This window comes from Bidens hawaiensis, unplaced genomic scaffold (assembly GCF_021521415.1).
Source record: "Bidens hawaiensis isolate Kalapana, Puna unplaced genomic scaffold, B.hawaiensis_p1.1 tig00023454_1, whole genome shotgun sequence".
NCBI lineage: Eukaryota > Viridiplantae > Streptophyta > Magnoliopsida > Asterales > Asteraceae > Bidens > Bidens hawaiensis.
Window position 1 is genome coordinate 57,070 of NW_027493688.1, and position 26,010 is coordinate 83,079.

The window sequence follows — 26,010 nt, forward strand, 5'->3', positions numbered from 1 at the left end:
AGGTCCATTTGTATCGAGTGGAAAAGGGACCTCATATCCAAGTACGTTGGTATCCCCAACTGGAAAGGACCTTCGTTTGTTATTTACGCTCAGGTCCATTGCATAGAGTGTAAAGAACCCTTATGTGCTTTTCACAAGTTTTCATGGAATTGTATGGTTTTTTTTACGTAGTATTTAAACTGTGGAAATCTCACCAGCTATATTTATAGCTGACCATATTTTATACATATGTTACATGTACCGTGATTAGAGGATGAAAGGCTAGAAGACGCTTAGAAAAACTAGCTTATTTAATAAACGAGACATTTGTTTTTGTTATGATTTGATTTCAATTTGTATTTTTATTTGAACTTGTGTTACATGATACTTTAATAATTAATGTTATTATGGTCACCAAATAGTGCCACGTGTGTTTGAACAATCTGTACGTCACACTCGGGCGTTTCCGCTTTAGCCGGGGTGTTACATATGATCATACTAATGAGAACCCTATAAAAAGGGGATATGTTGGACCTCTCCGAATGTTGTCAAGTAAATAATTAAACAAGTAGCAACTAGCAAATAACATTCAACTGATATTTACACAATGACTATGTTTGCGAGTTTGTGGATATATATAGGATAGAAAATATGAGTGGGTACGCATATGTACCCAAAACATTTGAAAACATTGTGTAAAAAGGGGAATGATCAAACTCGCCTTAGATCAATGATAAGTGATTAGTAAATGCGATTAAACGAGCTATGGAATAAGCGAGTCGTCCACTACAGGTCAAATGTTATAAATGATCAGAATATGAATCTATGAGATATGATAATAGAATTAAAAGGAACTCGTGGCCGCTGGAATCAATCCAAACAGACGTTTAAAACTCAAGTTATGTTATATTTAAGATTTAAGCGAGCTGGTACTGACCAGAATCTAAACAGCGATTCGGAAATCGGGTTTTGGTCAGTAGCCTTAAAATTTCGTTACGAGAATAAATGTCTTCTAAACAGAATGTTGAATTCGACCAGAAGTATGAGAAAACTTAAAGTCAAACTTGTTGACTGTTTTGCCCTTTAACGGGTTTTAAAGCAATTGACCAGCCAATACCCTTTGATCTCAGAAATTGATTGAAGGTTATTGACTAGGGAATGTTTATGAACAAAAACTCAGTTTACAACTTACCCGAAAAGTGAACGAATAAAGAATTATGACGAGTCAAAGGTCCTTAAACTTGCAAAGTCAACCAGTTCTAAACGGTTCTTCAACAAAAAAACACCAAAAACGAGCAGAATATGAGATGGCAGGGGCTAGTGATGGCTGAGGGATGTTCCTTAGGGTTTATGTAAAGTTTTGTGGCAGAGGTTTAGGTTCGTTTATATAGAAAAAAGCTAAACCGAACTAATTATGGCCTTTTTGGCCCGTTTAAGCAAGTAAATATGATTTTTAAGGAATGAATCACTAAAATAATCAAAAAGATTTGTTCTTGGATTATAATAAACGATATTATACTTATGTTTCAGTTATAAGATGATGTCTTGGCTTTTAATTCTCTCAAGCGGGCTTAAAATAACCGATTTCATGCCATAAAACGAGCTAACGACCTAAAACGAACTAAGATTTCTTGCGAACTGACTGTGCAGCATCACCATAGCGCTGCGTGGCCGGCTTCTAGACCCTCATCGCGCGGCGCTCCAGCCACTGGAGGGGGTGTTTGAGTTTTGTGCAATAATGGTCCCTCTAGTTTGGTAATTGAGCAATATTTGAACTTGTTTTGTTATAATTAATGAATAAACAATGTCTAAAAACATGGAGGGCTTAACATGAACATTAGGAACTAGATGACTCATAAATGCAAATTATTATTAAAGATTTAGGATCCGAATAACGTTCGTACAACGGTAAAACGAAAATAAAACAAATACGGAAAACCCGAAATGTTACAGAATACACATCATAACCCTTCAAAGATACATATAAACACATGACCAATTAGTATTACCTCAACAATTCAGCCCTTAGAATCATCCCAAAATAATGTTTTTGTGATGCTGCAATCAGCTCTATATACAACAGGGGAAGAATACTGCAATTACGCAGTTTACGAACTCTTAATGGTAAAAAGATAACTCAACACCTACTCAACAATATATCTGGCAAGACAGTCCTTAGGTTGCGGTATATAACATGTACAACTTTTAAACAAAACTTTGAACCTACAGTTGCTGGGTATGGCAGGGTTAACTGCAAGAAGTTAAGGCCCACTTAAAATCAAGTATGTTGGCATATGAATTGGGTTTATAATCTACAAACAAAATATGAAGAGAATAATGTATATCAATTTACAATATATAAGATCCAAATATCCAAATGTAATTAAGTTCATAATACCAATGTATGAGATTTCTAAATCAAGTGAACTTAAGGGCATCATCATTAACGCAGGCCATCAAATTTCATCATCGACTCAAACCCATAAACATCTACTCAAAACACAAATGCAATAGAAAAATATACAACCAAATTATAAAAAACTCAAAATGTAAATTAAATTACTAAGGCTCAAATCGCTATGGCTGCAACATAGCTTGCCACACCAAATAACGGACTGTCATCATAGCCTAGAAACAACATAAAACACCAACCTATAGGCTCATATACACAATTTCTCATTATCATTATGAACAAAGTTTGGCTCAATGTCGCCACGGCTGCAACCAACATAAGCCACCGAACCACCGTCGCCTAGGCTTTCGTAATAAAAGAAACAGTAAGAGGCCACCGGACCGCCACCGCTACGTAGGGTATCAAAAGACAACATGGCAATGGGTGGCTAATAAACCCATGAAGCAGTTAGGTGTAAAGTCGTAGACATGCGAAAGAGCCAAACATGAAAGAAAATGGAAGACACAAACATTTAAAGCATTAGTCTAACAAACAGTGAGAAGTGGAGTTATAAATGACCAGCGCTGCCTAGCGTTTGGAAATAGAACCCGGCAACAACGTTGGTCAACTACCTCTACCATTGTCTTCCGTTGCAGCACCACGAAACATCAAAACAATGCCACGCCGCTGCCATAAAACCGGCCACCGGGCAACCTCCGTCAACGAATGACCGCGCTTTTCCATATCCAGCCCCTTTCGACTGTGTCCACCCCAAAAGGCCACCGGACCAAGGCTGCACCACCACGAAGTGTTAAACCCGAGGATGACCATGGTGGAAATCACCGCCGATGAGACAGTGGAACTGCTAAATAGGAAGCTAGAACTGATAGAATAATAGCAAGAAAGAGAGGTGGCAGTGAAACCGGTTGGGGAGAGAGGGTACGGCTGTGGAATATCTGTGTACAGGTGTAAAGTAAAGCCATAGACACGCCATAACTCAAAGAAAATGTACAACATACAATGCAAGACATACAACCATTTAGAGCGTAAAATCAAGCAAACTGTGATTTAGTGTGTGTTCAGAATGTTGCAATTTAAAATATATTATAGTAATAATAATAATAATAATAATAATAATAATGTGTTCAGCGTTGAGGGCCCTTCTACTTTTTTTGACAAGCGACTTGTAGTCGGTGTACGGACTTGGTCGGATCATTAAATGATTTTTGGTTTTTCTTTTACGGAATTTTAACACCATCCACATCTTTTATTGCTACACTAAAAATCATTATTTTACGGGCCGGCTGGAGAGTAGTGCCGGTCGGATTGTTAGCCAGGACACGTAATTTTAGGGGTCAAAATTTTTGTATCTATAATTTATATATATAAAATTTACAAATATGAATTGCTCTTTCTCATCTTATAATTATTAGGCCCAAAATTCTTTTTATTCATAATTCATTTAATCAAGTTTAAATTATTAGACCCAAACTAAAACTAAAAAAATTAAATAAAAACCTGATGCAAAATAAAAGAAATAGCGGTCGATCGAAATTTCTATTTGATTCCATCCTTCTTTGCGAATGTTGAACAACGACCAGCCCAACCGACCATCACTGTTGGTTCAATGTTAACCACCAGGCTCCTCACGGTTGATCAAGCTAGCCACCATGGTCCAAGCTATTTTTTCTCCAATGTTAGGAGAGTTTTACAAATCATTGGTTAATGGTTAGTTATTATGGTATTTGATTTTAATAATATATTTTTCTATGTTTATTGTTATAACATTAAACCTCGTTTAAAAAATTAACTTATATATTTCTTTACTCGTTAAGTCTATAGGCGCCTTTTTATTTCAGCTCGACGAGGTATTTTCTCATTTTCTCTTTTCTCCACTTACAACCACGTCTTACAATATGCAAAACCACGTCTTCTCAAACACTTCCCATATCACAAACCACTTTTTATTTTCTGTTGTTCACGTCAGAGCTACATTATTTTATCCCGCAACCATCTCATTCCATCCCAAAACCCTTGCAATTATCTAAAAAACATTTTATTTTTAAATTAACTAACTTATTTTTAAATTAAAAACATAAATATAATAAAATTAGAAATAACATTCTGCTAATATGAAAAACTACAAGACTTTGAAAAAAAAAACATAATTAAAATAAATAAACAAAATTCTAAAATATAAAAATAAAACACTAAAAGTCGATGGCCCCTCACAATAAATCACGATACTAAACATTGCATTAGCCTGTGCCGGACTCAAAGCGGACGCCCGAGTGCTTATAAACCGCGCACGAATCGAGTGCCAAAGCCATCGCCTCACTGTCGAGGACCCGGTGACCGTAGAGTACATCACCCGCTACATTGCAGGCCTTCAACAAAAGTACACACAAAGTGGTGGTGTCAGGCCATTTGGGCTTTCAACTTTGATTGTAGGCTTTGATCCTTATACTGGTGTTCCATCACTCTATCAAACCGACCCGTCTGGTACGTTTTCAGCCTGGAAAGCGAATGCTACTGGTAGAAACTCTAATTCCATGAGGGAGTTTCTTGAAAAGAATTACAAAGAAACCTCGGGCCAAGAGACTGTTAAACTCGCCATTCGGGCTTTGCTGGAAGTAAGTACTTATAGCCCGTCTTGCTATTTATTCTTTGGTGTTCATAGTTTTGGTTGGTCGGCTTTGAAGAATATTTGGGCTGAACTGTTAACTACGCTTATGTAAAACGACAAATCAAACCCGGCTGGTTGGGTGCGTTTACCAGGCCAGCTGGTTTTAGCGGTTTGATCCAATTTCTTTAGGCCTGTTAACGAATACATAGGGTGCATGTTCATGTAATTTTAACCGAGCACAAACATTTAAACTAAGTGAGTATTCTTGTTAGTGTTTGTTTGTTAAAATAAGGAATGCGTTTGCTTTCGTTCATGTTGGTTCGTTAACAGTATAAACGAACGAACGATAAATGATTGAACATAACTGAGCGAACATCAATTAAAAGTAAGCATGAGCTTCAATATGCTGGGACTAAAATTTAGTAAAACTATATTGATTTGTAAAGGGCGATATTTTCATAGAATTAAACTAAATTGTTATGAATCTAGAAGGTTTAACGAAAAATATATTAACGAAAGAACTTAAATAAACATAAACTAACGAGAGTAAATTAACCAACTTAAATAAACAGCTGTTCAAAACATAAATGAACGAATGAGACATGTTTGTTCGTTTAACTAAAGAACAAAAAATGTTGTTCGTGTTTTCACAAAATGGTTCACGAATAGTTCATTGAACGTTTGGTTCGTTTGCAGGCGTAATTTTTTTTATATTCAAACTCGTTAATTTGTATTAAAAAGGTTTAAAATGATAAAATTTGTCAATATTACCATATACTTAACTAGGAACCGACTTTTTAGCCTTTCAACATTGTAATTTGTATTAAAATATTTAAAAAATATTCAAAAAATATAATACATATACATATAACTGGATATTCCGAAAATGAAGAAAAGTTTTGAGGAATAAAGGCTAAGGGCGGCTTCCAAACCTTAGCCAGACTGTTAAATCTAAAACCGGCCAACTTGCTTTTGTTCAGGCCCTTGGATCGTGTTCAACGGTTTATGAACAAATATTTGTTATTTACATTTTTGCCATCTTCCGCGGGTAAATAATAGTATTATATTTCATCATATCATGATCACACATGATATAGGATTTAGGGATTGAAAATGTTACCTTTTTGATAATTTTGTGTATAATAATGAAAGGTTGTTGAGAGTGGGGGGAAGAACATTGAAGTTGGTGTGATGACAAAGGAGGGATTGAAGCAACTTGAGGAAAGTGAGATTGATGCAATTGTTGCAGAGATTGAAGCTGAAAAGGCTGCTGCTGAGGCTGCAAAGAAGCCGCCTACTAAACAAACATAATTTCATTTGTCACCTCATTAATCCCAAATAATTGTTATTTTAGATGTTCAGTTAAAAGTTATTTGAGACATGGTTATGGCTTTTGGCATTGCTTATGAAACTGGATTATTTAAGACAGTCACCAGGGTAGGGAGAGCTACTCAAAGTCAGAGACTTTTAGGGTTTCATGGCGTTGGCACTTGCTCATCATCCAAACATCACTCTATAATAACCTCTTCCTTTTCAATTTCCCCAAGATTATCATTATCAACGTCTTCTTCTTCCATCACCCGCCTGTCTCGAAAGCTGTCGATTATTCCAAACCCACCAAGAATTGACCGCACAGGTATTCTTTAGTTTTCACTCAAATTTGTTCTTCGACTCTTGCTTTGACTTGTTGACCCAAACCAATACTTTTATTAATTAATAAGATTTTTAATACTTTTTAATTACTTTTATTTATAATCTTATCATATGGATTCTTTAAGCAATATTAGGAACTACGATAAATTGGTTGGGCTTAATACTTACTAGTGAAAGGAAGGGGTTTCAAACCTCATTACCACCAATTTATATGGGAGGGTTCGAGTCCTATCTCACCCGGTTTTACCAGCTCCTTACTGTCGTGCCGTTTGGCGGGCGTGGGGTCGGGTTTTATCCGGGGAATCCCTCAATAGGTGGACCGCTAGGGGCTCCGTCCATCCGTACTCGGGCCGGCTCGGGCAACCTTTAGCCATTGGGGGCCAAGTACGGAGTATCCGGCGTTACTTAGTTGGTCGTTCCAAAAAAAAATAATATTAGTAACTACAAAACATAATAAATATATATGAGTATCATGTGATTTAAGTTATGCATAAAGCCAACATACGGATATGAATGCTAAAAGCACCAACAAAAACTTGGTAGCCCGACTCATTCGTTTTGCACTAACCATTTTCGGATAGCTAAATTATGTAAAACAATGTTTGTGTTCATTTATATTGTAGTTATCAAAATCGACCGCTTAAGGCGCTTAAGCGCATTAAATGCAATTTCAATGCATCGATATAAAAAGATGTTCTTGTTCTCAAATGGCATGTGTATTATTTATTAAATGACATGTTACCCATCTCTTCCTATTCTCAAGTAAAACTAAAACACTCACTATTTAAGGGATCAACTAGTTTATTATTTAATATTTAATATTTAATTTATATTGATTTTAATTCTTTTTTCCTATATTTATTATTTAATTTTTTTTAATAACACAATACATGCTGTTTAGTATTTAGTCATGTTTATCATAATTTGATATATAAAATAATAATAAATATATATAAGTGTAAATATACACTTATATATATTTATTATTATTTTATATATCAAATTATGATAAACATGACTAAATACTATGAACTGTCTCAAGAATGAATCTTTGTTTTCTTATTAAGATGTTCTACTTTAGTTAAAATTTTGTTATATAACTGTATATTTAATATATACTTATAAACTATTATTATGTTATAAATATACACTTATATATATTTATTATTATTTTATATATCAAATTATGATAAACATGACTAAATACTATGAACTGTCTCAAGAATGAATCTTTGTTTTCTTATTAAGATGTTCTACTTTAGTTAAAATTTTGTTATATAAGTGTATATTTAATATATACTTATATAACTATTATTATGTTATATATCAATTTATGATAAACATGACTAAATACTAAGAATGAATCTTTGTTTTCTTATTAAGATGTTCTACTTTAGTTAAAATTTTGTTATATAAGTGTATATTTAATATATACTTACATAACTATTATTATTTTATATATCAATTTATGATAAACATGACTAAATACTATGAACTGTTTCAAGAATGAATCTTTGTTTTCTTATTAAGATGTTCTACTTTAGTTAAAATTTTGTTTTTTTAATGCGCGTTTTTTTTTTATTTTTTGCGCTTTTATTCCGGGCGCTAAGCGAAGCCTCAACGCTTTCGAGCGCTTATGGCATTTGATAACTATGATTTATATATTTTCGTTTGTGTTCGTCAACTGTTCATGAACAAGTTAATTTCCCTAATGGACTAGCACGAACAAGAAATTCGGTTAGTTGTTTGTGAACAAGGATTTGTCCGGTTCCTTTACAGCCTTACCCATCTCCCACTATAATCAATTTAACACCATATTCTCATGTAAATAAATGAATTTTAACCCAAATGTAAAAAGATTTACCGATTATATACAACACTTAACATTTTATCACTTGATTTTACAAAACCGCAAACATGCATTCATACTTCAAATATCAAGCAAAGAGTTTTGTGAGTTCTAACCCTTAATTTTAATTTTTTTCAGATATGAGGTTCTTTTAAAATAAGGTTATGATTTGACTTTTTGACCTAAATGAGCACTTATTCGATATTCAAAACATTGAGTTTTACACGTAGTAAACATAACCTTTCTTGATCATCAGATTTCTCTCAATACAACAATTCCAAATGTCTCTCTAACTAAACAATATTAAAATAAGAACTCTTTATAATACATATATTCATTCTTGATGATATCAAGTTTTTGTTGGATTATTTCATTTTGCTATTTATGATTTTATGGCCATGAATTTTTATTCTTTGATCTAAATGATTTCAGCTGCAGTTAAAGCACAAGCTGTTGCAGACAATTCAGTTGCTGAGGCCTTCACTGAATTCAGACACCTTCTTCTACCAATAACAGACAGAAATCCTTATCTGTCTGAAGGAACTAGACAGGTTATTAACTTATTATTTAATTTCTTTTAGCTTTTTTTCGTAAACAAAGTCTGGTGGAATAATAGACCAACTTCAATGGCGTTTGCTAATTAATTATCTTTACTGGTTTTGTTAACTCTGTTTAAAGGCTGCAGCAACCACCGCTGCTTTAGCTAAGAAGTATGGTGCTGATATAACTGTTGTGGGTATGTTTTCTTATACACACTTACTTGGTTTAAGTGCTAAAAAATGGTAAATGTATATTGAAGCTATTTATAAATATTCTATAATAAAAATAACTACATACTTTTTATAAAGTATTTTTTGTCCATTTAAGTGTTTGGCTAGTAATCGTAACAGTGACTATTCTATAAAAGTGACTGAATAGTACACATAGAAATTGATTAGTGACTAATTTTTATTTTAATTGTTTTCTTTTCTTTTGTCCTTTTCTTGCATAATAAGAGTTTCGATTTTATCTTTTACTATTTTTGTCTTTGATTTGGTAATTTGTATCTAATTTTTTTTGTTATATATCTTTTGTTAGTTGAAGTACTACAAAATGGTAAACATATATTGAAATTATTTATGAATATTTGATAATATATGGCGCCTCGCATGTGTGAAGCTCTCGCCCGATTTTCAAGGCCTAAACGCTTTGCATCCTTATAAGCATTAAAACATTTCTGAAACTAGAACACAAAGGTTTATGAAATATATTTATATTCTTTTTGTAGTCATTGATGAAAAGCTGAAAGAGTCATTGCCGGAGCATGACACTCAGCTTTCGAGTATTCGCTGGCATTTGTCTGAAGGTTAGCTTACTCTTTTGTGTATTCATTTATTTTCTTTGTAGCGCGTTTCAAAAGCTATATCAGTAAGATGATAATCTAATTCTTTTTAGTAGAGTGATTTAGGAGTTTGCATCTAGGGCTGTAAACGAACCGAACGTTCAACGGACGGTTCGTTTATGTTCGTTTGTTTAATAAATGAACAAGGAATCTCGTTCGATTATTCAAATGAACAGAGGCCGGTCTCGTTCGTTTCCTTTACAACCCTATCTGCATCATCTTGCTTTGTTATTGTTGATAGGCGGGTTTCAAGAATTCAAGCTTTTAGAACGACTGGGTGAAGGTAGCAAACCGACAGCTATTATAGGGGAGATTGCAGATGATATGAATTTGGATTTGGTGATTATGAGTATGGAAGCCATACATTCAAAGCATGTTGATGCAAATCTGCTTGCTGAGTTCATTCCTTGCCCTGTTATTCTTCTTCCATTGTAGGACCCACATTCCATAAAACTCTGTTTTTTAGGTACCTTTTATGTCTCAAGTAACATGTCTTTAATGGGTCTGAGTTGTAGAGTGTTCTGTTGATTGAACCCGCAACCCTGAGGGATCATGACTTTGAGATAATCAATGAGGTTGTGCTAGTATGTGTGCCTGTGCATGTATAGAATCATCGTCATCGTCGTACTCAGTAATCCCACTAATAGCAAAGCTATGGGTAGGGTCTGAGGACGGTAAGATGTAGACAACCTTACCTCTACCCCGTAGGAATAGAGAGGCTGCTTCCGGTGAGACCCCTAACTCGATAGTAGTTTTGCATCAAGCTTTGGACATAAGGCACATAACACTCAATCATCGGCACACCGGCCGATTGGTGCATGTACCCTTGTCTTTCGGCTATCAACGCCACCACATGATGCCTGATTAACCTTCCGCCAGTTTTAACGTTATTTTCACGAGATTAGTAAAATAACGTCAAAATTAGTGCACTTTCACTTTTGTCCACCCGAGGGTTCACACATATATACATTATATGCGCGCACCGCATCGCAAGCAGGGCAGAAACATACATTTATTCATATAACATGGTATAGGTAGTAACTGAAAATTTGAAGAAAATGGAAAACTGATACAGAGATAATAACTGAACCAAACTAAACTCTTAATTGTAGTCTAAATGAGTTTGGTATCTTTGAGATAATATAGATTTTAGTATGTATGTATGTATGTATTAAATTTTTAACATTTGTTATGTCTAAATCTGTATTGATTGAAGCCTAGTAAAGCCTAGCCTAGAAATAAAGCCCCGCGGTTGGTTAATGGCTTTTATACAATTATCTGAAACGTAATAATTAACCGAATTGCGGAGTTTTATAGTTCCCTAAATGGCGGAACGGTTATATTCATGGATTAAGTGCTGTTCGGGATTCCTTATTTTACCTCACTCTTTGTCAAAAGTTGGTAAGTTAGAATATCATGACGTTGGTAAGTTAGAATATCATGACTTACTAACTTATTACTCACAATATATCGACTTACCAAACACTTTATTAACTTATTAACTTTTCTGAAAAATTAATATGTTAAAAAGGCACTTAAATTATCAATCCCAAACATTCCCTAAATTTCAAATATTTAGATAATTGATATATGATTTCAAAGAAAGTTCTAAATCATAATTATAATGATACCAAAGGTTTAAACTGTGAACGCGAATGTATAAATCCCACGCCGGTCAAACATGCTAATTTGTCTGGGTTTGGTTGATTTGGACGGTCTGTTTTCGCTTGGTTAGTTTCAACAGGTTATGAACTCGCTAATGAAAGGATAGGAGGGAAGGATTCATGAAATGGGAGAAATAAAAATATTGGATCTCAGTCATAGATTAATATCAAATAATTAAAACTATCTTGTTTTACTTTCTAAATACTTATTTGCTCAAACATGAACCTCCCACTTAACCATGCAACCATCAATGCACTTGTGTTAACTTAAGAATCGATATTACACTACTTGGAAATTAAGTATCACATATGTTAAATAACTGGCGGGAACATTCCTTAGTGGGTGTTTGGCCTAGCTTATTTAACTAAGCATATAGCTTTTTTAGCTTTTTTTTTACAAAATAAGTTTAACTTGGTGTTTGGTTTAGCTTTTCAAGATTATGCTTATAAGCTTATATAAGCTAATTTGAAGAAGCTTGTTTGAAGATGGTTTTTTAGTTTATTTGATGAATATTATTTGTGTAGGGGTGTAACTTACTCATTTGCCCCAAATGATGGTGGATTAATAATTATTGAAGCAACTTATTACTCTAACAAATCAAAGAATGGTGGATTTAACAACTTATTATCAACTTGTAGAATATAAGCTAATCCAAACACTTAAAAAGAGCTTATCAAATAATAGAAAATAAGCTATAAGCTACTTTAAAATATAAGCATAAGCCAAAAAATAAAAGCTAGGCCAAACACCCCCTTAGCAACGGATAACCTGAACCACGATATACGGGCTTTCACCAATGTTAAAATATGTTTTTCATAGACGTATCAAGACGAAAAAGTTTTATGATTAATAATCCGTTAAAGATACGATTTTGGATCATATTTATTTTTTTTCAGGATCTTGGATTTTAATAATCCAAAGTTTGACTTTTTGACTGGGATTAATCCCAACTCAAAAATGTACGAAGATAGTGTAAACCTTGAACATATTTCCTGTTATGGGTCAAATTCTTAGTTAGGATCCTGACTAGGATCTTGAATAATATCCTAACAATCGGGATCCTCGGCAGCTTCGGAATCCTAAGCCTTATCCTGTGTAAACTAGCTAATATACTTGCTGATTACTCTTTGATTAATAAGCTGGAACGGCTAGTAGACTGAGTCTAGCTAGTATTTCGGAGTTCCAGTTGAAAAGCGCGTGGAAAGCAGAAGAACAAGTCTACAACGGTCATATGAGTGCAGCTCAAGTGAAGACCGAGTAAATAGGTTAGTTTTTAGGAATATTTGTTAATTTTTCTTGCTATAAAAGGAGGCTGATTGAAACGTTTAGAAGACATACCTCTCTGCACTCACAACACTCACAGTTGTACTTAGCTCTCGTTCTCATACAGTTCTCGAATTGTAATCGATTTTACCTTGTTAATAAATTGGGATAGAAGAGAGAGATAAATATTGGCTTAGAGTTTATACATAGTTATTTTATAACTTAAAACATGCGTATTGGGTTATAAATTTCCATTTTAAGAGTATTAGATGAAAAGCCATATTGTGTCAATCATGAAAACGCATATTATGCTCGAGTTCATGTTTCTGACATATATCATTTGGTTTAATAGTGTATAAGATGTTTATATTCGTAAAAAATGTAGTGTCATAACAACTTTTGCATTCACAATATGAAAAAAGATGTTCTGTTTTGAAATACTCTAAATTTTAAATGTAGTGTTTAATTATTAACTAAAGAAGGCGTTCGTTTGTATAATGTTTGGGTCAATTAGTTTTAAACTATTGTGAAATATGTGACTAGAAATTGAATAGAAGTCAACCGCTTCGTCTAAAATGATAGAAAGGATCAAAGACTGCCTAAAATAATAGAAATAGAAGGATCAAAGGATAAGATGTGACACAAAAGTCTTACGTCTTTTATAACTTGTGTGCTAGGATGTTCATCGGATCGGATAACGGGTTATTCGGTTTATTCGATTCGGATTATTCGGATTTGAAAATTTTGGAACCCTATCCGAAATCCGATCCGATCCGAATAATCCGTAAAACATACATACAAACTTAAGTTTTACTAAATAAACATACAAAACTATAAAATAAAAATAAAACACTACAAGAACAAGAAAGTTAAAGTAGTGTTAGGGAGTATTAAGACCACATTTTTGTCTATGGTGTGTTAGGTTGATTGAACGAATAATGAAATTATGATTATAAAGTTATTGTAAATGTTAATGGACTTGGCTATATACACTAATAACATGTTATATGTTCGAATTATTCGGATATCCGAATAACCCGATCTATCCGGAATTTTTTGAGATCCATATCCGAATCCGATCCGAATTAGTTATTAGGATATTAGGATCGATTCAATCCGAATATCTAAATAAGAATTCGGATCGGATTATTCGGGTTTCGGTTTCGGTTTGGATTTAGGTTTTTTTTCGGATTTCTTGAACACCCCTATTATGTGCGAAACTCAATGAACTCTACACCATGAATGGTAACCTCTCCCCCTAACTTGGAGACTCAAACCTCCTAACATCATGATAGATCTCCTTGTTGTGTACATCATATTTTTAATATAAAAAACAAAAAAACGTAATTTTAGCATAAGATACACACATGCTCTATTCTAGAATATGTTAAAACGACAACCTTAGTCATTGTAATCAATGCCCGATTCGCTTGGCAACGATTTCATTGGCACACACGATTTGGTTATATGCATGTTTGTTATGATTCGATTGATTATTATTACATGGTTGGTTTGCGCATTTATCATTTATCAACTATATATATATATATATATGCTATTATTTAATATTGTGTCAAATTGGTGATCATCTCACTCAACATATTTGTTGACAAAAACTCCATTTTCTACGCATATGCAGGTTGCTTAGATTGAAGTATGGATATGTAGTCAAGACCATAGGTTATATTGAAGACAAACTTAAATTTAATTGATTGTATTTATTTATTTGAATTGTTTTGTTGTATTTGATTATTGTGTGTACATTTGAATTAAAATAATTAATTAAATATTGTCACATTTTATTGTATCTTCGAGCTGTGGGCAATCGGATCACGCCCCGACATTTCTGCCTTAGGTTGGGGTGTGACAGATTGGTATCAGAGTCGAAGGTTATAAGATAAGTCGTTAGAAATGCAACAATATGTTAGGAACCCTATACGTGCTTATCTAAACTGCCTTATGTGCTATTTCATAAATTGTTTACAACTTGCTTAGCTTAATTATTTAAAATGTATTTATCTTGTTTATTTGTTGCACACACACACAAATTCCGAGGTTATGCCTCAACTTTCAAAATATTTTTAAATTCTCTTAAATTTTTGGTAGATTATATTTTATTGTGTGAAATTTCTTAAGAATTCCCGTGTTTGTTTTGTTTCTTCACCTTGAAGCGTGGGAGTATGACAAATCTCGTACAACCATAACTTCAAGTGGTACCCGTAATCGGCTAATCGGTTACGTGGTAAACATAACCGGCTAAACGGTTATACTTCCAAATTATGTTTTTAAATTATTTTAAATGCTTAGTTGGGTGAAAAATCCATGGAAATCCATGGGCACTCCAACTATTCATTTCTTAAACCATTTTCGATTTAATTTTTGGTTGGAACGTATCGTCCGGGGTGGTTCCCGAGATACACCAACTACTTATATTCGATTCGTTGATTCAATATTTAGTTGAGTCGGTTAAATGTCATGTAACGCTCATGGTCCGAACAACTACATTGATTCGATAATTCGTTAATTAGTTGGGTCAGTTAAATGCCATGTACATGCTCATGGGCTGAACAACTCAATTGTTTATTTCTCGCCATTTGAATTGGGTCATCAAAATGCCATGGAATGCTCATGGGAGGTTAATTCACAAACTTTATGTTGTTTATTTAGTTGGGCCATTCAAATTGCCATGGAAATCTCATGGGAGGTCAATTCGTTTGATACACTTAGTTATTTTATTTGTAGAAAAATTTATAAAACATTATTTACTTAAATGCTTCCAACTCATATATAAGCTTGTGTTATCTCATTCCTTATGGGGAAAAAAAGACAAACATTCATACAATATGTTATGTAAGTGTGACTTAATATCACAAAAACTACGACGACAATAGAACTTCTCACAACTTACTATCAATATGTAAAAGAACGCATGCACATCAAATGCATCTATATATGTAAATACTATAAACACCACCATGTTTAACTATTCTTTTTAACTGCTAAACACACTATTGTTTTTTGTTAAATCATATGAACAGTTTGAACCTAGATCTTTACTGAAGAGGTAGGTCCCAGCAGAGGTGGTTAGGACCCGCAAGACTCCCTTAAAAGGAGACGTCTGCGCAGTTGAACTCGCAAGACTCCTTAAACGGACGTCTGCGCAGTTGAACCCGCAGACTTCACCATAGGGACGTCTGCGCCGCGACCTACCAAACCCGCAGGACCCACCACGCTCAGAGTTGTGACGACCTCACATGCGGTACGCAAGCTGGTCCCGCAGGAAATGCCTCCCTATGGTTTCCAAGTATCCGCCTGTTCCCGCAGGTGCGGATACCCGCCATTAGGGACTGGCCACCCGCGCAGCATGGCTACACGCATAAGGCTCAAACTCGTAATAATTCAGTAGTCACCTGAAGAAGGAATGAGCAAAGCCGGGAACATTCCCGCATAAAGGCGGGAGGGGGAAAACTCCCGCCTAAATGAGCCAGTCCGTATAATAATGGAGGATCTTTTGTGTGATACCTGACGAGGTATGGACAAAAGATCTGACCAACGATACGACAGCTCACTGACAGCAGCATGGCAGACAACACGCCACAGCACTGTGACCAATAGCCGCCGCCTGCTCACCAACTCCTGCCATACCACGTGCCTAGCCTGTAGTTGGTGGAAAAGGAAAAGTGAACAGCACGCCTGGTCACTGTCAACCGCTGCCTATCCACCAATTACCAGCAGAGCACGTGTGTAGGCCACAGTTGGCAGAGTAGTAGGCCGGCTAAACCTCCTTGGAAACCCACCTTCGGCTATAAAAGACATCAAATGGTATTATCATTTCATCATCTAATATCTTGTATAATTTACCTGATAACTGCTCTAGTATTAATAATATACTTTTATATTCAAAGAGTAATATAGACTGATTCTCACGCCGGAGGGTGGTCACAAGGAGGAACCCCCCCCCTTTCTTAGTGACGAGCTCACGGTGTCTGTTTTGCAGGTTATCGGAAGAACCATCTTGCCGGAATTAACCCCTCGTGGGAAACGTCTATCTAACCCTCAGGTTACTCGTAATCTGTCGGGGTTCGACTGGTGTTTCTTCATTGGCGCCATCCGTGGGACCCGCAAGACTCCCTTAAAAGGAGACGTCTGTGCAGTTGAACACGCAAGACTCCTTAAACGGACGTCTGCGCAGTTGAACCCGCAGACTTCACCATAGGGACGTCTGCGCCGCGACCTACCAAACCCGCAGGACCCACCACGCTCAGAGTTGTGACGACCTCACATGCGGTACGCAAGTTGGTCCCGCAGGAAATGCCTCCCTATGGTTTCCAAGTATCCGCCTGTTCCCGCAGGTGCGGATACCCGCCATTAGGGACTGGCCACCCGCGCAGCATGGCTACACGCATAAGGCTCAAACTCGTAATAATTCAGTAGTCACCTGAAGAAGGAATGAGCAAAGCCGGGAACATTCCCGCATAAAGGCGGGAGGGGGAAAACTCCCGCCTAAATGAGCCAGTCCGTATAATAATGGAGGATCTTTTGTGTGACACCTGACGAGGTATGGACAAAAGATCTGACCAACGATATGACAGCTCACTGACAGCAGCATGGCAGACAACACGCCACAGCACTGTGACCAATAGCCGCCGCCTGCTCACCAACTCCTGCCATACCACGTGCCTAGCCTGTAGTTGGTGGAAAAGGAAAAGTGAACAGCACGCCTGGTCACTGTCAGCCGCTGCCTATCCACCAATTACCAGCAGAGCACGTGTGTAGGCCACAGTTGGCAGAGTAGTAGGCCGGTTAAACCTCCTTGGAAACCCACCTTCGGCTATAAAAGACATCAAATGGTATTATCATTTCATCATCTAATATCTTGTATAATTTACCTGATAACTGCTCTAGTATTAATAATATACTTTTATATTCAAAGAGTAATATAGACTGATTCTCACGCCGGAGGGTGGTCACAAGGAGGAACCCCCCCCCCCTTTCTTAGTGACGAGCTCACGGTGTCTGTTTTGCAGGTTATCGGAAGAACCATCTTGCCGGAATTAACCTCTCGTGGGAAACGTCTATCTAACCCTCAGGTTACTCGTAATCTGTCGGGGTTCGACTGGTGTTTCTTCATTGGCGCCATCCGTGCATAAAGCTAGAACTTTATTTTTCTCCAGTTTTTTCAAAATTTCTGGAAAGATGGTTAAGGATACTCCGGTCCCAAAACCGAGTAACCAAGAGACTCCGGTAATTATGACCCCAGCTATAAGGGGGAATACCGAGTACACAAACTTTACGAACACTACCCCAGCTACCCAAGCCGGGGCAAGTGAAGTAAATAATCAGACACTGGGATTCACCGATACCCAGTTAGAAAATCAACAGACGAGGCTCCCCTGCCAAACACTCGATGAGGTTAAAGCGTGGGCCGAAGCACGTCAAAAAGAGTTCCAAGCCGAGTTGGATGAACGTTTACGTTCACTCCAACAAGTGGAAGAATTCGAATACGACGATGATTCGGAGGAATCCGAGGAAGACGCGAACCCTCGTCATAGGGCGAAAGGGAAGCGTAAAGAAACGGATTCCCAACCGAGAAGGCCTTTTGGAGAAGCATTCAGTCCAATAAACGTGGGCAACAGCCCACGGGACTTCTCCAAAACATTCACGCCAACTGCGGCAAGGGCGGGAACGTCCAAATTCGCAAGGGACATTGCGGAAGCAATCGCCCCAAGAAGTGCCAAACAAATGTCCAACATAGGCACGTACGATGGTATTTCTGACCCTGACGATCACTTGAACAGATTCATCGCGGGGGCGACCGTCAGTAACTGGACGGAACCCACGTGGTGTTATATGTTCCAAATGACGCTGGTCGGGGCAGCTAGAGCGTGGTTCGACCGTCTGCCGGTCCACCACATCTACGATTGGGCAGACTTCCAACAGAAGTTCAGCCAACACTTTAGTCAGCAAAGAAAGTACACTGAGGAGCAGTGGACAATCCTCAAGTGCGTCCGAGAGGAGGAAGAATCTTTGCCTGACTTCATCACTCGCTTCAACTCGAAGAAGCTAAGCCTGGGCAACGTTAGCGAAGATCTCGTTCGCGCCGCTTTCATCCAGGGCGCAAACGACCCGGAACTCATCCGCACCCTGACGGGCAAAGATGGCATGCCATCCACATGGGATGCCATCATGACCGCAGCTAAACGCTTTGCGGAAACCGAGAGGCAACTGGGTAGAGATCTTCCACAGAGCACGAACCTCTACACCCAGAAGACGAGGGAAAACAACGTCCTTACCGCCCGATTAAACAAAAAGCGGAAGCTGGGCATTTGGCAGTCAAGGGTAAACTTTGACACCCCGTCCGGTTTCCAACATCGGTTGGGCGGAAGAGATAACGTGAGACCGGAGAAGAACTCCAGGTGGACGCCACTCACAAAGAGTGTGACCGAGATATTCGCCACGGAGGAGCTCCCGTGGCCAAAGGCTCCGTTTATCCGGCATCGCCACAACGCGGATCGGAGAAAGTATTGTGATTTTCACAAAACCAAAGGCCACAACACTGAAGAATGCTTAGACGTAAAGGACTTGGTCGAAGCATTTGTCAAGGATGGGACACTCGCGCACCTTGTGGCGAAGTGAGCGTCGAGCAGGCTGATGCGTGAACCCCAGCTGGGGAAACGCACGAATAAAAATCGCAGCTTCAACGGAGACTACATACTGCGTAAACAACGAGATCCCGAACAAGATACATGTTGGCTCGATGGTGCTCCCATCCAAGCCACGCCTAATGGGAGCTCAATTACACAGTTTGTATGTAGATCAATTCCAAATTTGTAAAGAAAAGGCCTAGAGCCACTTCTAATGGAAACGATTCTCCTTCAAATTGAAGCTGATGATTTTACATTTATATTTTATGAACTTTGCACATGGAGATGCCGGTATCCGCCGCATCAAGTGAAGAATCGTTGCGCAGGGAAGGCGGCAAAACCCGCACAAACCCAAAAGCATCAAACCTTCACGCAGGTCAGTTAAAGGGGAAAGGTTCAGCCATCCCACTATGTGAAAGTGCCGGTATATCCGCATGAATCCTGGTAGAGGAAGCTGAACACTAACCTATTAACAACCACGCGTTGAACGGTCGATTCGAACACTAATGCCGGTAGTCATCGCATCAAGAAGAGTCATTGCGTGGGAAAGGCGGCAAAACCCGCATAAACCCAAAAAACGACAGAACCTTCACGCAGGTCAGTTAAAGGGGAAAGGTTCAGCCATCCCACTATGTGAAAGTGCCGGTATATCCGCATGAATCCTGGTAGAGGAAAGCTGAACACTAACCTATTAACAACCACGCGTTAGACGGTCGATTCGAACACTAATGCCGGTATTCACCGCATCAAGTGAAGAATCGTTGCGTAGGGAAGGCGGCAAAACCCGCATAAACCCAGAAAATGACTAGACCTTCACGCAGGACAGTTAAAGGGGAAGAGTTTAGCCATCCTACCAAGTGCAAGTGCCGGTCCTATCCGCACACTCACAAAGGGGGAAGCAAAACTTCAACCTACTGTCAACCACATTCAAGGTTAACTTATTCTAAACACTTGGGAAATCGCTAATTTAAACTAAGTATGCAAGTCATATAAGGTTTATAAAGCAATGAACCCAAAGGAAATAACAGTATTATCCACAAAAAGATTTGTATTTCACAAGATATATTACAAGAATGGCCGGGTAACTACCCGCCTACAAAACAAAATCTAGTCTATCCTAGCAGCGGGAAGGGATCTTCAGAATCAAGCTTCAGGACCACTTCCACTTGGACCCGCCCCATCAGTAGAGCGTGGCGGTTCAAGGAAAGCCTTGAGGATAGCAAGTCCATCATCAGCAGCAGCGACTTCCTTCACCTTCTCCACCACCGGATGCGGGAAGGCGGCATATTGGTTCACCGCTTGGTCATATGCAGCTTCGGTGTCCACATCGAACAAAGGGAAGTTGGAAGGCGGGACGCCTTTCTCAACGAACCCTAGACCAAGCAGGAAGCCGGCCTTTTCCCCATCCTCATGAGAAGCGTTGAGGGCTGCGCTCATGGCATCATCGTAAGTAGTCTCTGAGAAGACCCGATGCACAACCTACAAAGAAAATACAAGTGTCAAACACCTTTTCTATGTACAAAGGAAAGCGTGAAGACGTAAAGCTAAACATACCTGAGACAACGCTTCTCGAAGAAGCCATTCCTTGGCAACCAGAGCTTCTTGGAGGGCGGCTTGAGCTTGGGTGCGGGCGCGTTCGGCTTCGCTTTTGTTAAGGTTGGCAAGTAGCACTTCCTTTGCAGCAGCCTCTTCAACGCCCTTAAGCTTCCGCTCGGTGTGGTCAAGCACGCCCCTCTGGTCCAGGATCTCTTGGAGCTTCTTGGCATCTTCCATCGCCAAGGCATCATGAGCACGTTGGAGAGCCTCTAATTTGGCCTTGAGCTCCTCGTTCTCCACGCGTAAAGGCTCAGCAACGGCTTCAGCCTTGGTGGCCCTCTCGGTTGCGTTCCTCGCAGTCTCCTTAGCCAGCCGAAGCTGTTCGTTAACAGCTTGGGCAGCCTTGGAGCGGGCCTCGAGTCGCGCTTGAACCTCAACCTCGAGGGCCTTGAAGGCCTTCTCCTTCTCCGCAGCAGCTGCGGCCAACTGTTGGTTCTCCTCCCGAAGAGCCCGCGCTTGAGATACTTCCTTGGCGCGAGCTGCTTTCAACTTGTCGTTTTCACGACAAAGCAGCTCGACGCGTGGCTGCATCCGGGCCTGGAGAACCCGAAGCTCATTGGTTAGCCTACCCTCCTGGTAACTAGCCATGGCTTCCCCCAACGCACCATGGGGAGCAGCGTGGCGAGCCCATTCCACGCACTCCACAGGGGTACGAAGGGTTGTTCCTCGGCGGATGTTCCATCGCGGAACATACACTTCATTGGAATCCGACACTGCAAAAGAAACAAAGCAGTTAGGAAAAAGATGAAGAGATATATAAGAAAGGCCAAAAGAACCCAACGCACCTGTAGGGTCGATCACAGGCCGATAGCCACCAAACCCATCGCCTGAACCTAAGGGAAATTCATCCAAAAGGTCGGGCAGATGGGAAGGTGACAAAGATTGGCGAGAAGCCCCGCGCGTACCTGATGGGCCGGCCGTCGTTGCCGGTGGCGGAGGCATAGTAGCGGCCGCCGTGGTCGCCGCCGCGGTCGCCACCGCAGAATCCGCAGCAATCGTAACCGCCGGCTCGGTGAAAGATGCTGTAAAAATCGCACTTACCACCGGCGGTGACGTCATCTCAGCTGGAACAGTCGGCTCAAGGGAGTGAGCAACTGATCCAGCGGAAGCAGGCGCAGGCGCCTGGGTCGTCGCCTCAGGTAGGCTGACCGAGCCTACCGTCATCGGCGGAGGGGTACTCCTCTGTGCTCCACCCTGGAATGCGTCAACATCCACGCCTACACAAGAAGATAAGTGTTTCAATAAATTTATAAAGTGAAATCTACAAAGATAAGGATGTTTGTACTTACGGGTTTTCTTGAGCCTGAACGTACGGACGGGCGGGGACGAGCCCGATGGAGCCGGTCTCTTGATGCCGGTCACCGTCGTCGTCGTTGGTTCTCCGGAGGTAACAGTCGTAGCCTCCGGAGCAGTGGTCTTCTCACCACCGGGGTTCCCCGCCACCTCTTCACTATCTGACTCGGTGTCAGATAGAAGCACCGGATCAGCTGTGGAGGCCACCTTCTCCTTCCCTTTCCCGCTGGCAGCCCTCTTCTTCCGCACCAACGGAGGACCATCTGCGGATTCCTCAGAAGAAGACAGGATGTCAGGAATTCCAGCAGCGGGTACAGCATTGAGGGGTGGAGGATAGAATAACGCCTTACCTGGCCGCCGGTGGCTCAGGATCTCGTGGCCCAGCGGATAGACCTCCACAAACCGATCCGCCGTTTGTTCCAAGATGGGCAACTCGTTCTCGTCTAGAGCACGAGTACCCACCCGCACGGGACCGTCAGCTTCCCGCGGGTACAGGAGCGACTCCAAATCTTTCCCCTCTGAAAGAAAAGAAACAGTTAGAAGACAAACTCATATCAGCAAGAAAGACAAGACATACCATAAGGAATAGAGTTCAAACCGTATTCGAGAAGGATGGGAAACCGAGACGCCTCCTTCCATACCCGGCTCATCCCCAACATCACCATCCCGGACTCCGCAAACCGGTAAACCGGAGATTGGACCCGAGATATCTTCGCGAACCATTCCGCCTCCTGGTAGTTGGAAGCGTGAAGGCTCGGAAGCGCTTGCCCCTTCTTAAACTTCATGGCAATGGGGATGGCACGGGCAGAAATGTAGAAGAACTCCCGCTTCCACGATCGGAGACTGCGCTCGGTCGCGCAAATCTTCAAACCCTTGATCCGGGTTGTCAGGGTGTACCACCCCTGGATGCACCTCCAAGTATAGAAGGTCATCAGGCGGTCCACATAGGGCTCAATGCCCAGAATTCGGCACACCCACTCGAAGTGCCGAATCTTGGCAATCGCCATCGAATGCACCTCGGTCAGGTGCACACCGTGCTTCTCCAGGACACGGTACACAAACTTTGTCAATGGGAACCTGAGGTTCCCATAAACAAAAAATGCAGCATATACCCCGATCTTGCCACTGGGGGCATCGTACACAGTCTGCTGGGGTTCAGGAAACTCAGGCTCAAGAGACTCAAGCATGAATTTCCTGACGACGTACTGGTACAGATCGACAGGTAGAGCACACTGGCACTCGCCAGCAGTACTCCTATCGTCGGCTACAGCTTCAGCATCATGGGAAGACATATTGCAGAGGAAGAAGAAACGATTTCGGAGGAATGCTCAACTAAATAAGGGAGTATTCACCAGAAATCGCCTTAGAGATGAAGAGAAGAAGTGAAGGTGTGAATTACAAAGGACCCTCTTCCCCTTTATATAGTGATCGCAATTAATGCGATGAATTTAATGCGGAGGAGAGAGAAATTGAAGGTGCAATGAAACCGTGACATGTGGCACCAGGCAAGCTGGCAACAGCTGTTGAAAGGACGAGTGCCATTAATTTTGCGGCCACGCGCCCGAAAAATCGCGCCCACGCGCCGTAAAAAGCGTCTGGAATGACCATATAATGTCACGTCGCCATAACTTCCAGCACGTCCTGACACAGTCAGAAGAAACCGTCGCACGACGACTGTTCTTATCCTTTCACCAATTCAAATTTCAAAGATTCAAAAAGATTCGAAAAGTAAGCGGGAAAAACCCCTTACCCCGGCTATCCAGTTGACCGTAAGTCGGCTGCGGGTACAGTGTTAAGGCAAAACCCTTCACATACCTAGCACCCGCAGGGAACAGAAGCCAAGAAAACCCAACTATGAAGCCGGGTGCGGGTATAGTGTAAAGGCAAAACCCTTCACATACCTAGCACCCGCAGGGCACGAAAACCGGAAAAACCCAACTATGAAGTCGGGTGCGGGTACAGTGTTAAGGCAAAACCCTTCACATACCTAGCACCCGCAGGGCACGGAAACCTGAAAAACCCAACTATGAAGTCGGGTGCGGGTACAGTGTTAAGGCAAAACCCTTCACATACCTAGCACCCGCAGGGAACGGAAACCGGAAAAAACCCGACTATAAAGCCGGGTGCGGGTACAGTGTTAAGGCAAAACCCTTCACATACCTAGCACCCACAGGGAAGTGAAGCCGAGAAAATCTTGGCATTCCACCCAACTACAAAACGGGCACAGGTACAGTGTTAAGGCAAAACCCTTCACATACCTAGCACCCACAGGGAAGTGAAGCCGAGAAAATCTTGGCATTCCACCCAACTACAAAACGGGCACAGGTACAGTGTTAAGGCAAAACCCTCCACATACCTAACACCCGTAAAAAGTCATACCTCGGCACCCAATTGTAAGTCGGGCGCGGGTACAGTGTTAAGGCAAAACCCTTCACATACCTAGCGCCCGCAGGGGATTAAACGCCAGGAACACCTCGGCAACCATAAGTCAGGTGCGGGTACAGTGTTAAGGCAAAACCCTTCACGCACCTAGCCCTGCAGGGATTTAACGCCAGGGATACCTTGGGAGTAAAGTAACTAATAAGACGAAGTGCGGGTACAGCGTCAAGGCAAAACCCTTCGCATACCGAGCACTCCATGGGAATTGAAACCAAGAAGGATCTTCTGGGCCATGCTTGCAGAAACGGGATTAACATCCCCGCATAGCGGGAACGTCAAGAACTAGATTGTTTGAAACTTCAGGATGCAATTGGTGGTTATAACATGATTGATCACTATGTTCAAAACCACCAAGACCTCATGGAGAATCTACACAAAAGGTTCTAAACGCTCCTGACTTGCGGGGAGGTTACAGACCTATCCGCATCATCCCAGAGATCAAGCAGAACATTGGGAAATTCTGCGTGACATTGGGAAACCCGTGGGTAAGACTTCCCGCGGAAAACCCATAAAACTAAACCCTTTTCAAAAACCTCTTGCTTAAGTCCAAAAGTTCACCTCACTTTATTAAACATTCATGAGAAGAACATTGGACTGGGGGGACTTGAAGAGGTAGGTCCCAGCAGAGGTGGTTAGGACCCGCAAGACTCCCTTAAAAGGAGACGTCTGCGCAGTTGAACACGCAAGACTCCTTAAACGGACGTCTGCGCAGTTGAACCCCCGCGACCTACCAAACCCGCAGGACCCACCACGCTCAGAGTTGTGACGACCTCACATGCGGTACGCAAGCTGGTCCCGCAGGAAATGCCTCCCTATGGTTTCCAAGTATGCGCCTGTTCCCGCAGGTGCGGATACCCGCCATTAGGGACTGGCCACTCCGCGCAGCATGGCTACACGCATAAGGCTCAAACTCGTAATAATTCAGTAGTCACCTGAAGAAGGAATGAGCAAAGCCGGGAACATTCCCGCATAAAGGCGGGAGGGGGAAAACTCCCGCCTAAATGAGCCAGTCCGTATAATAATGGAGGATCTTTTGTGTGATACCTGACGAGGTATGGACAAAAGATCTGACCAACGATACGACAGCTCACTGACAGCAGCATGGCAGACAACACGCTACAGCACTGTGACCAATAGCCGCCGCATGCTCACCAACTCCTGCCATACCACGTGCCTAGCCTGTAGTTGGTGGAAAAGGAAAAGTGAACAGCACGCCTGGTCACTGTCAGC

The 26,010-nt window shown here is 40.6% G+C and overlaps 3 protein-coding genes across 3 annotated transcripts in view; 2 read left to right on the forward strand and 1 right to left on the reverse strand.

Annotated features, from left to right (window-relative positions):
• The window catches only part of LOC143567599 (protein MID1-COMPLEMENTING ACTIVITY 1-like), a 52,745-nt gene that overhangs the window by 16,328 nt on the left and 10,407 nt on the right, over positions 1 to 26,010 (reverse strand). The window lies entirely within an intron of this gene.
• Positions 4,615 to 6,371, forward strand: LOC143567591 (proteasome subunit alpha type-7-like; the record flags this gene model as incomplete). Its single annotated transcript, XM_077053977.1, has 2 exons — positions 4,615 to 5,004; positions 6,150 to 6,371. Coding segments are annotated over 2 exons (549 nt in total), but the record flags the coding sequence as incomplete, so codon positions are not given.
• Positions 6,378 to 10,468, forward strand: LOC143567595 (uncharacterized). The gene is made up of 5 exons (XM_077053980.1): positions 6,378 to 6,633; positions 8,932 to 9,050; positions 9,178 to 9,235; positions 9,767 to 9,844; positions 10,122 to 10,468. The coding sequence occupies exons 1-5, from the start codon at positions 6,378 to 6,380 to the stop codon at positions 10,313 to 10,315; spliced, it is 705 nt and encodes a 234-aa protein (XP_076910095.1). The 3' UTR covers positions 10,316 to 10,468.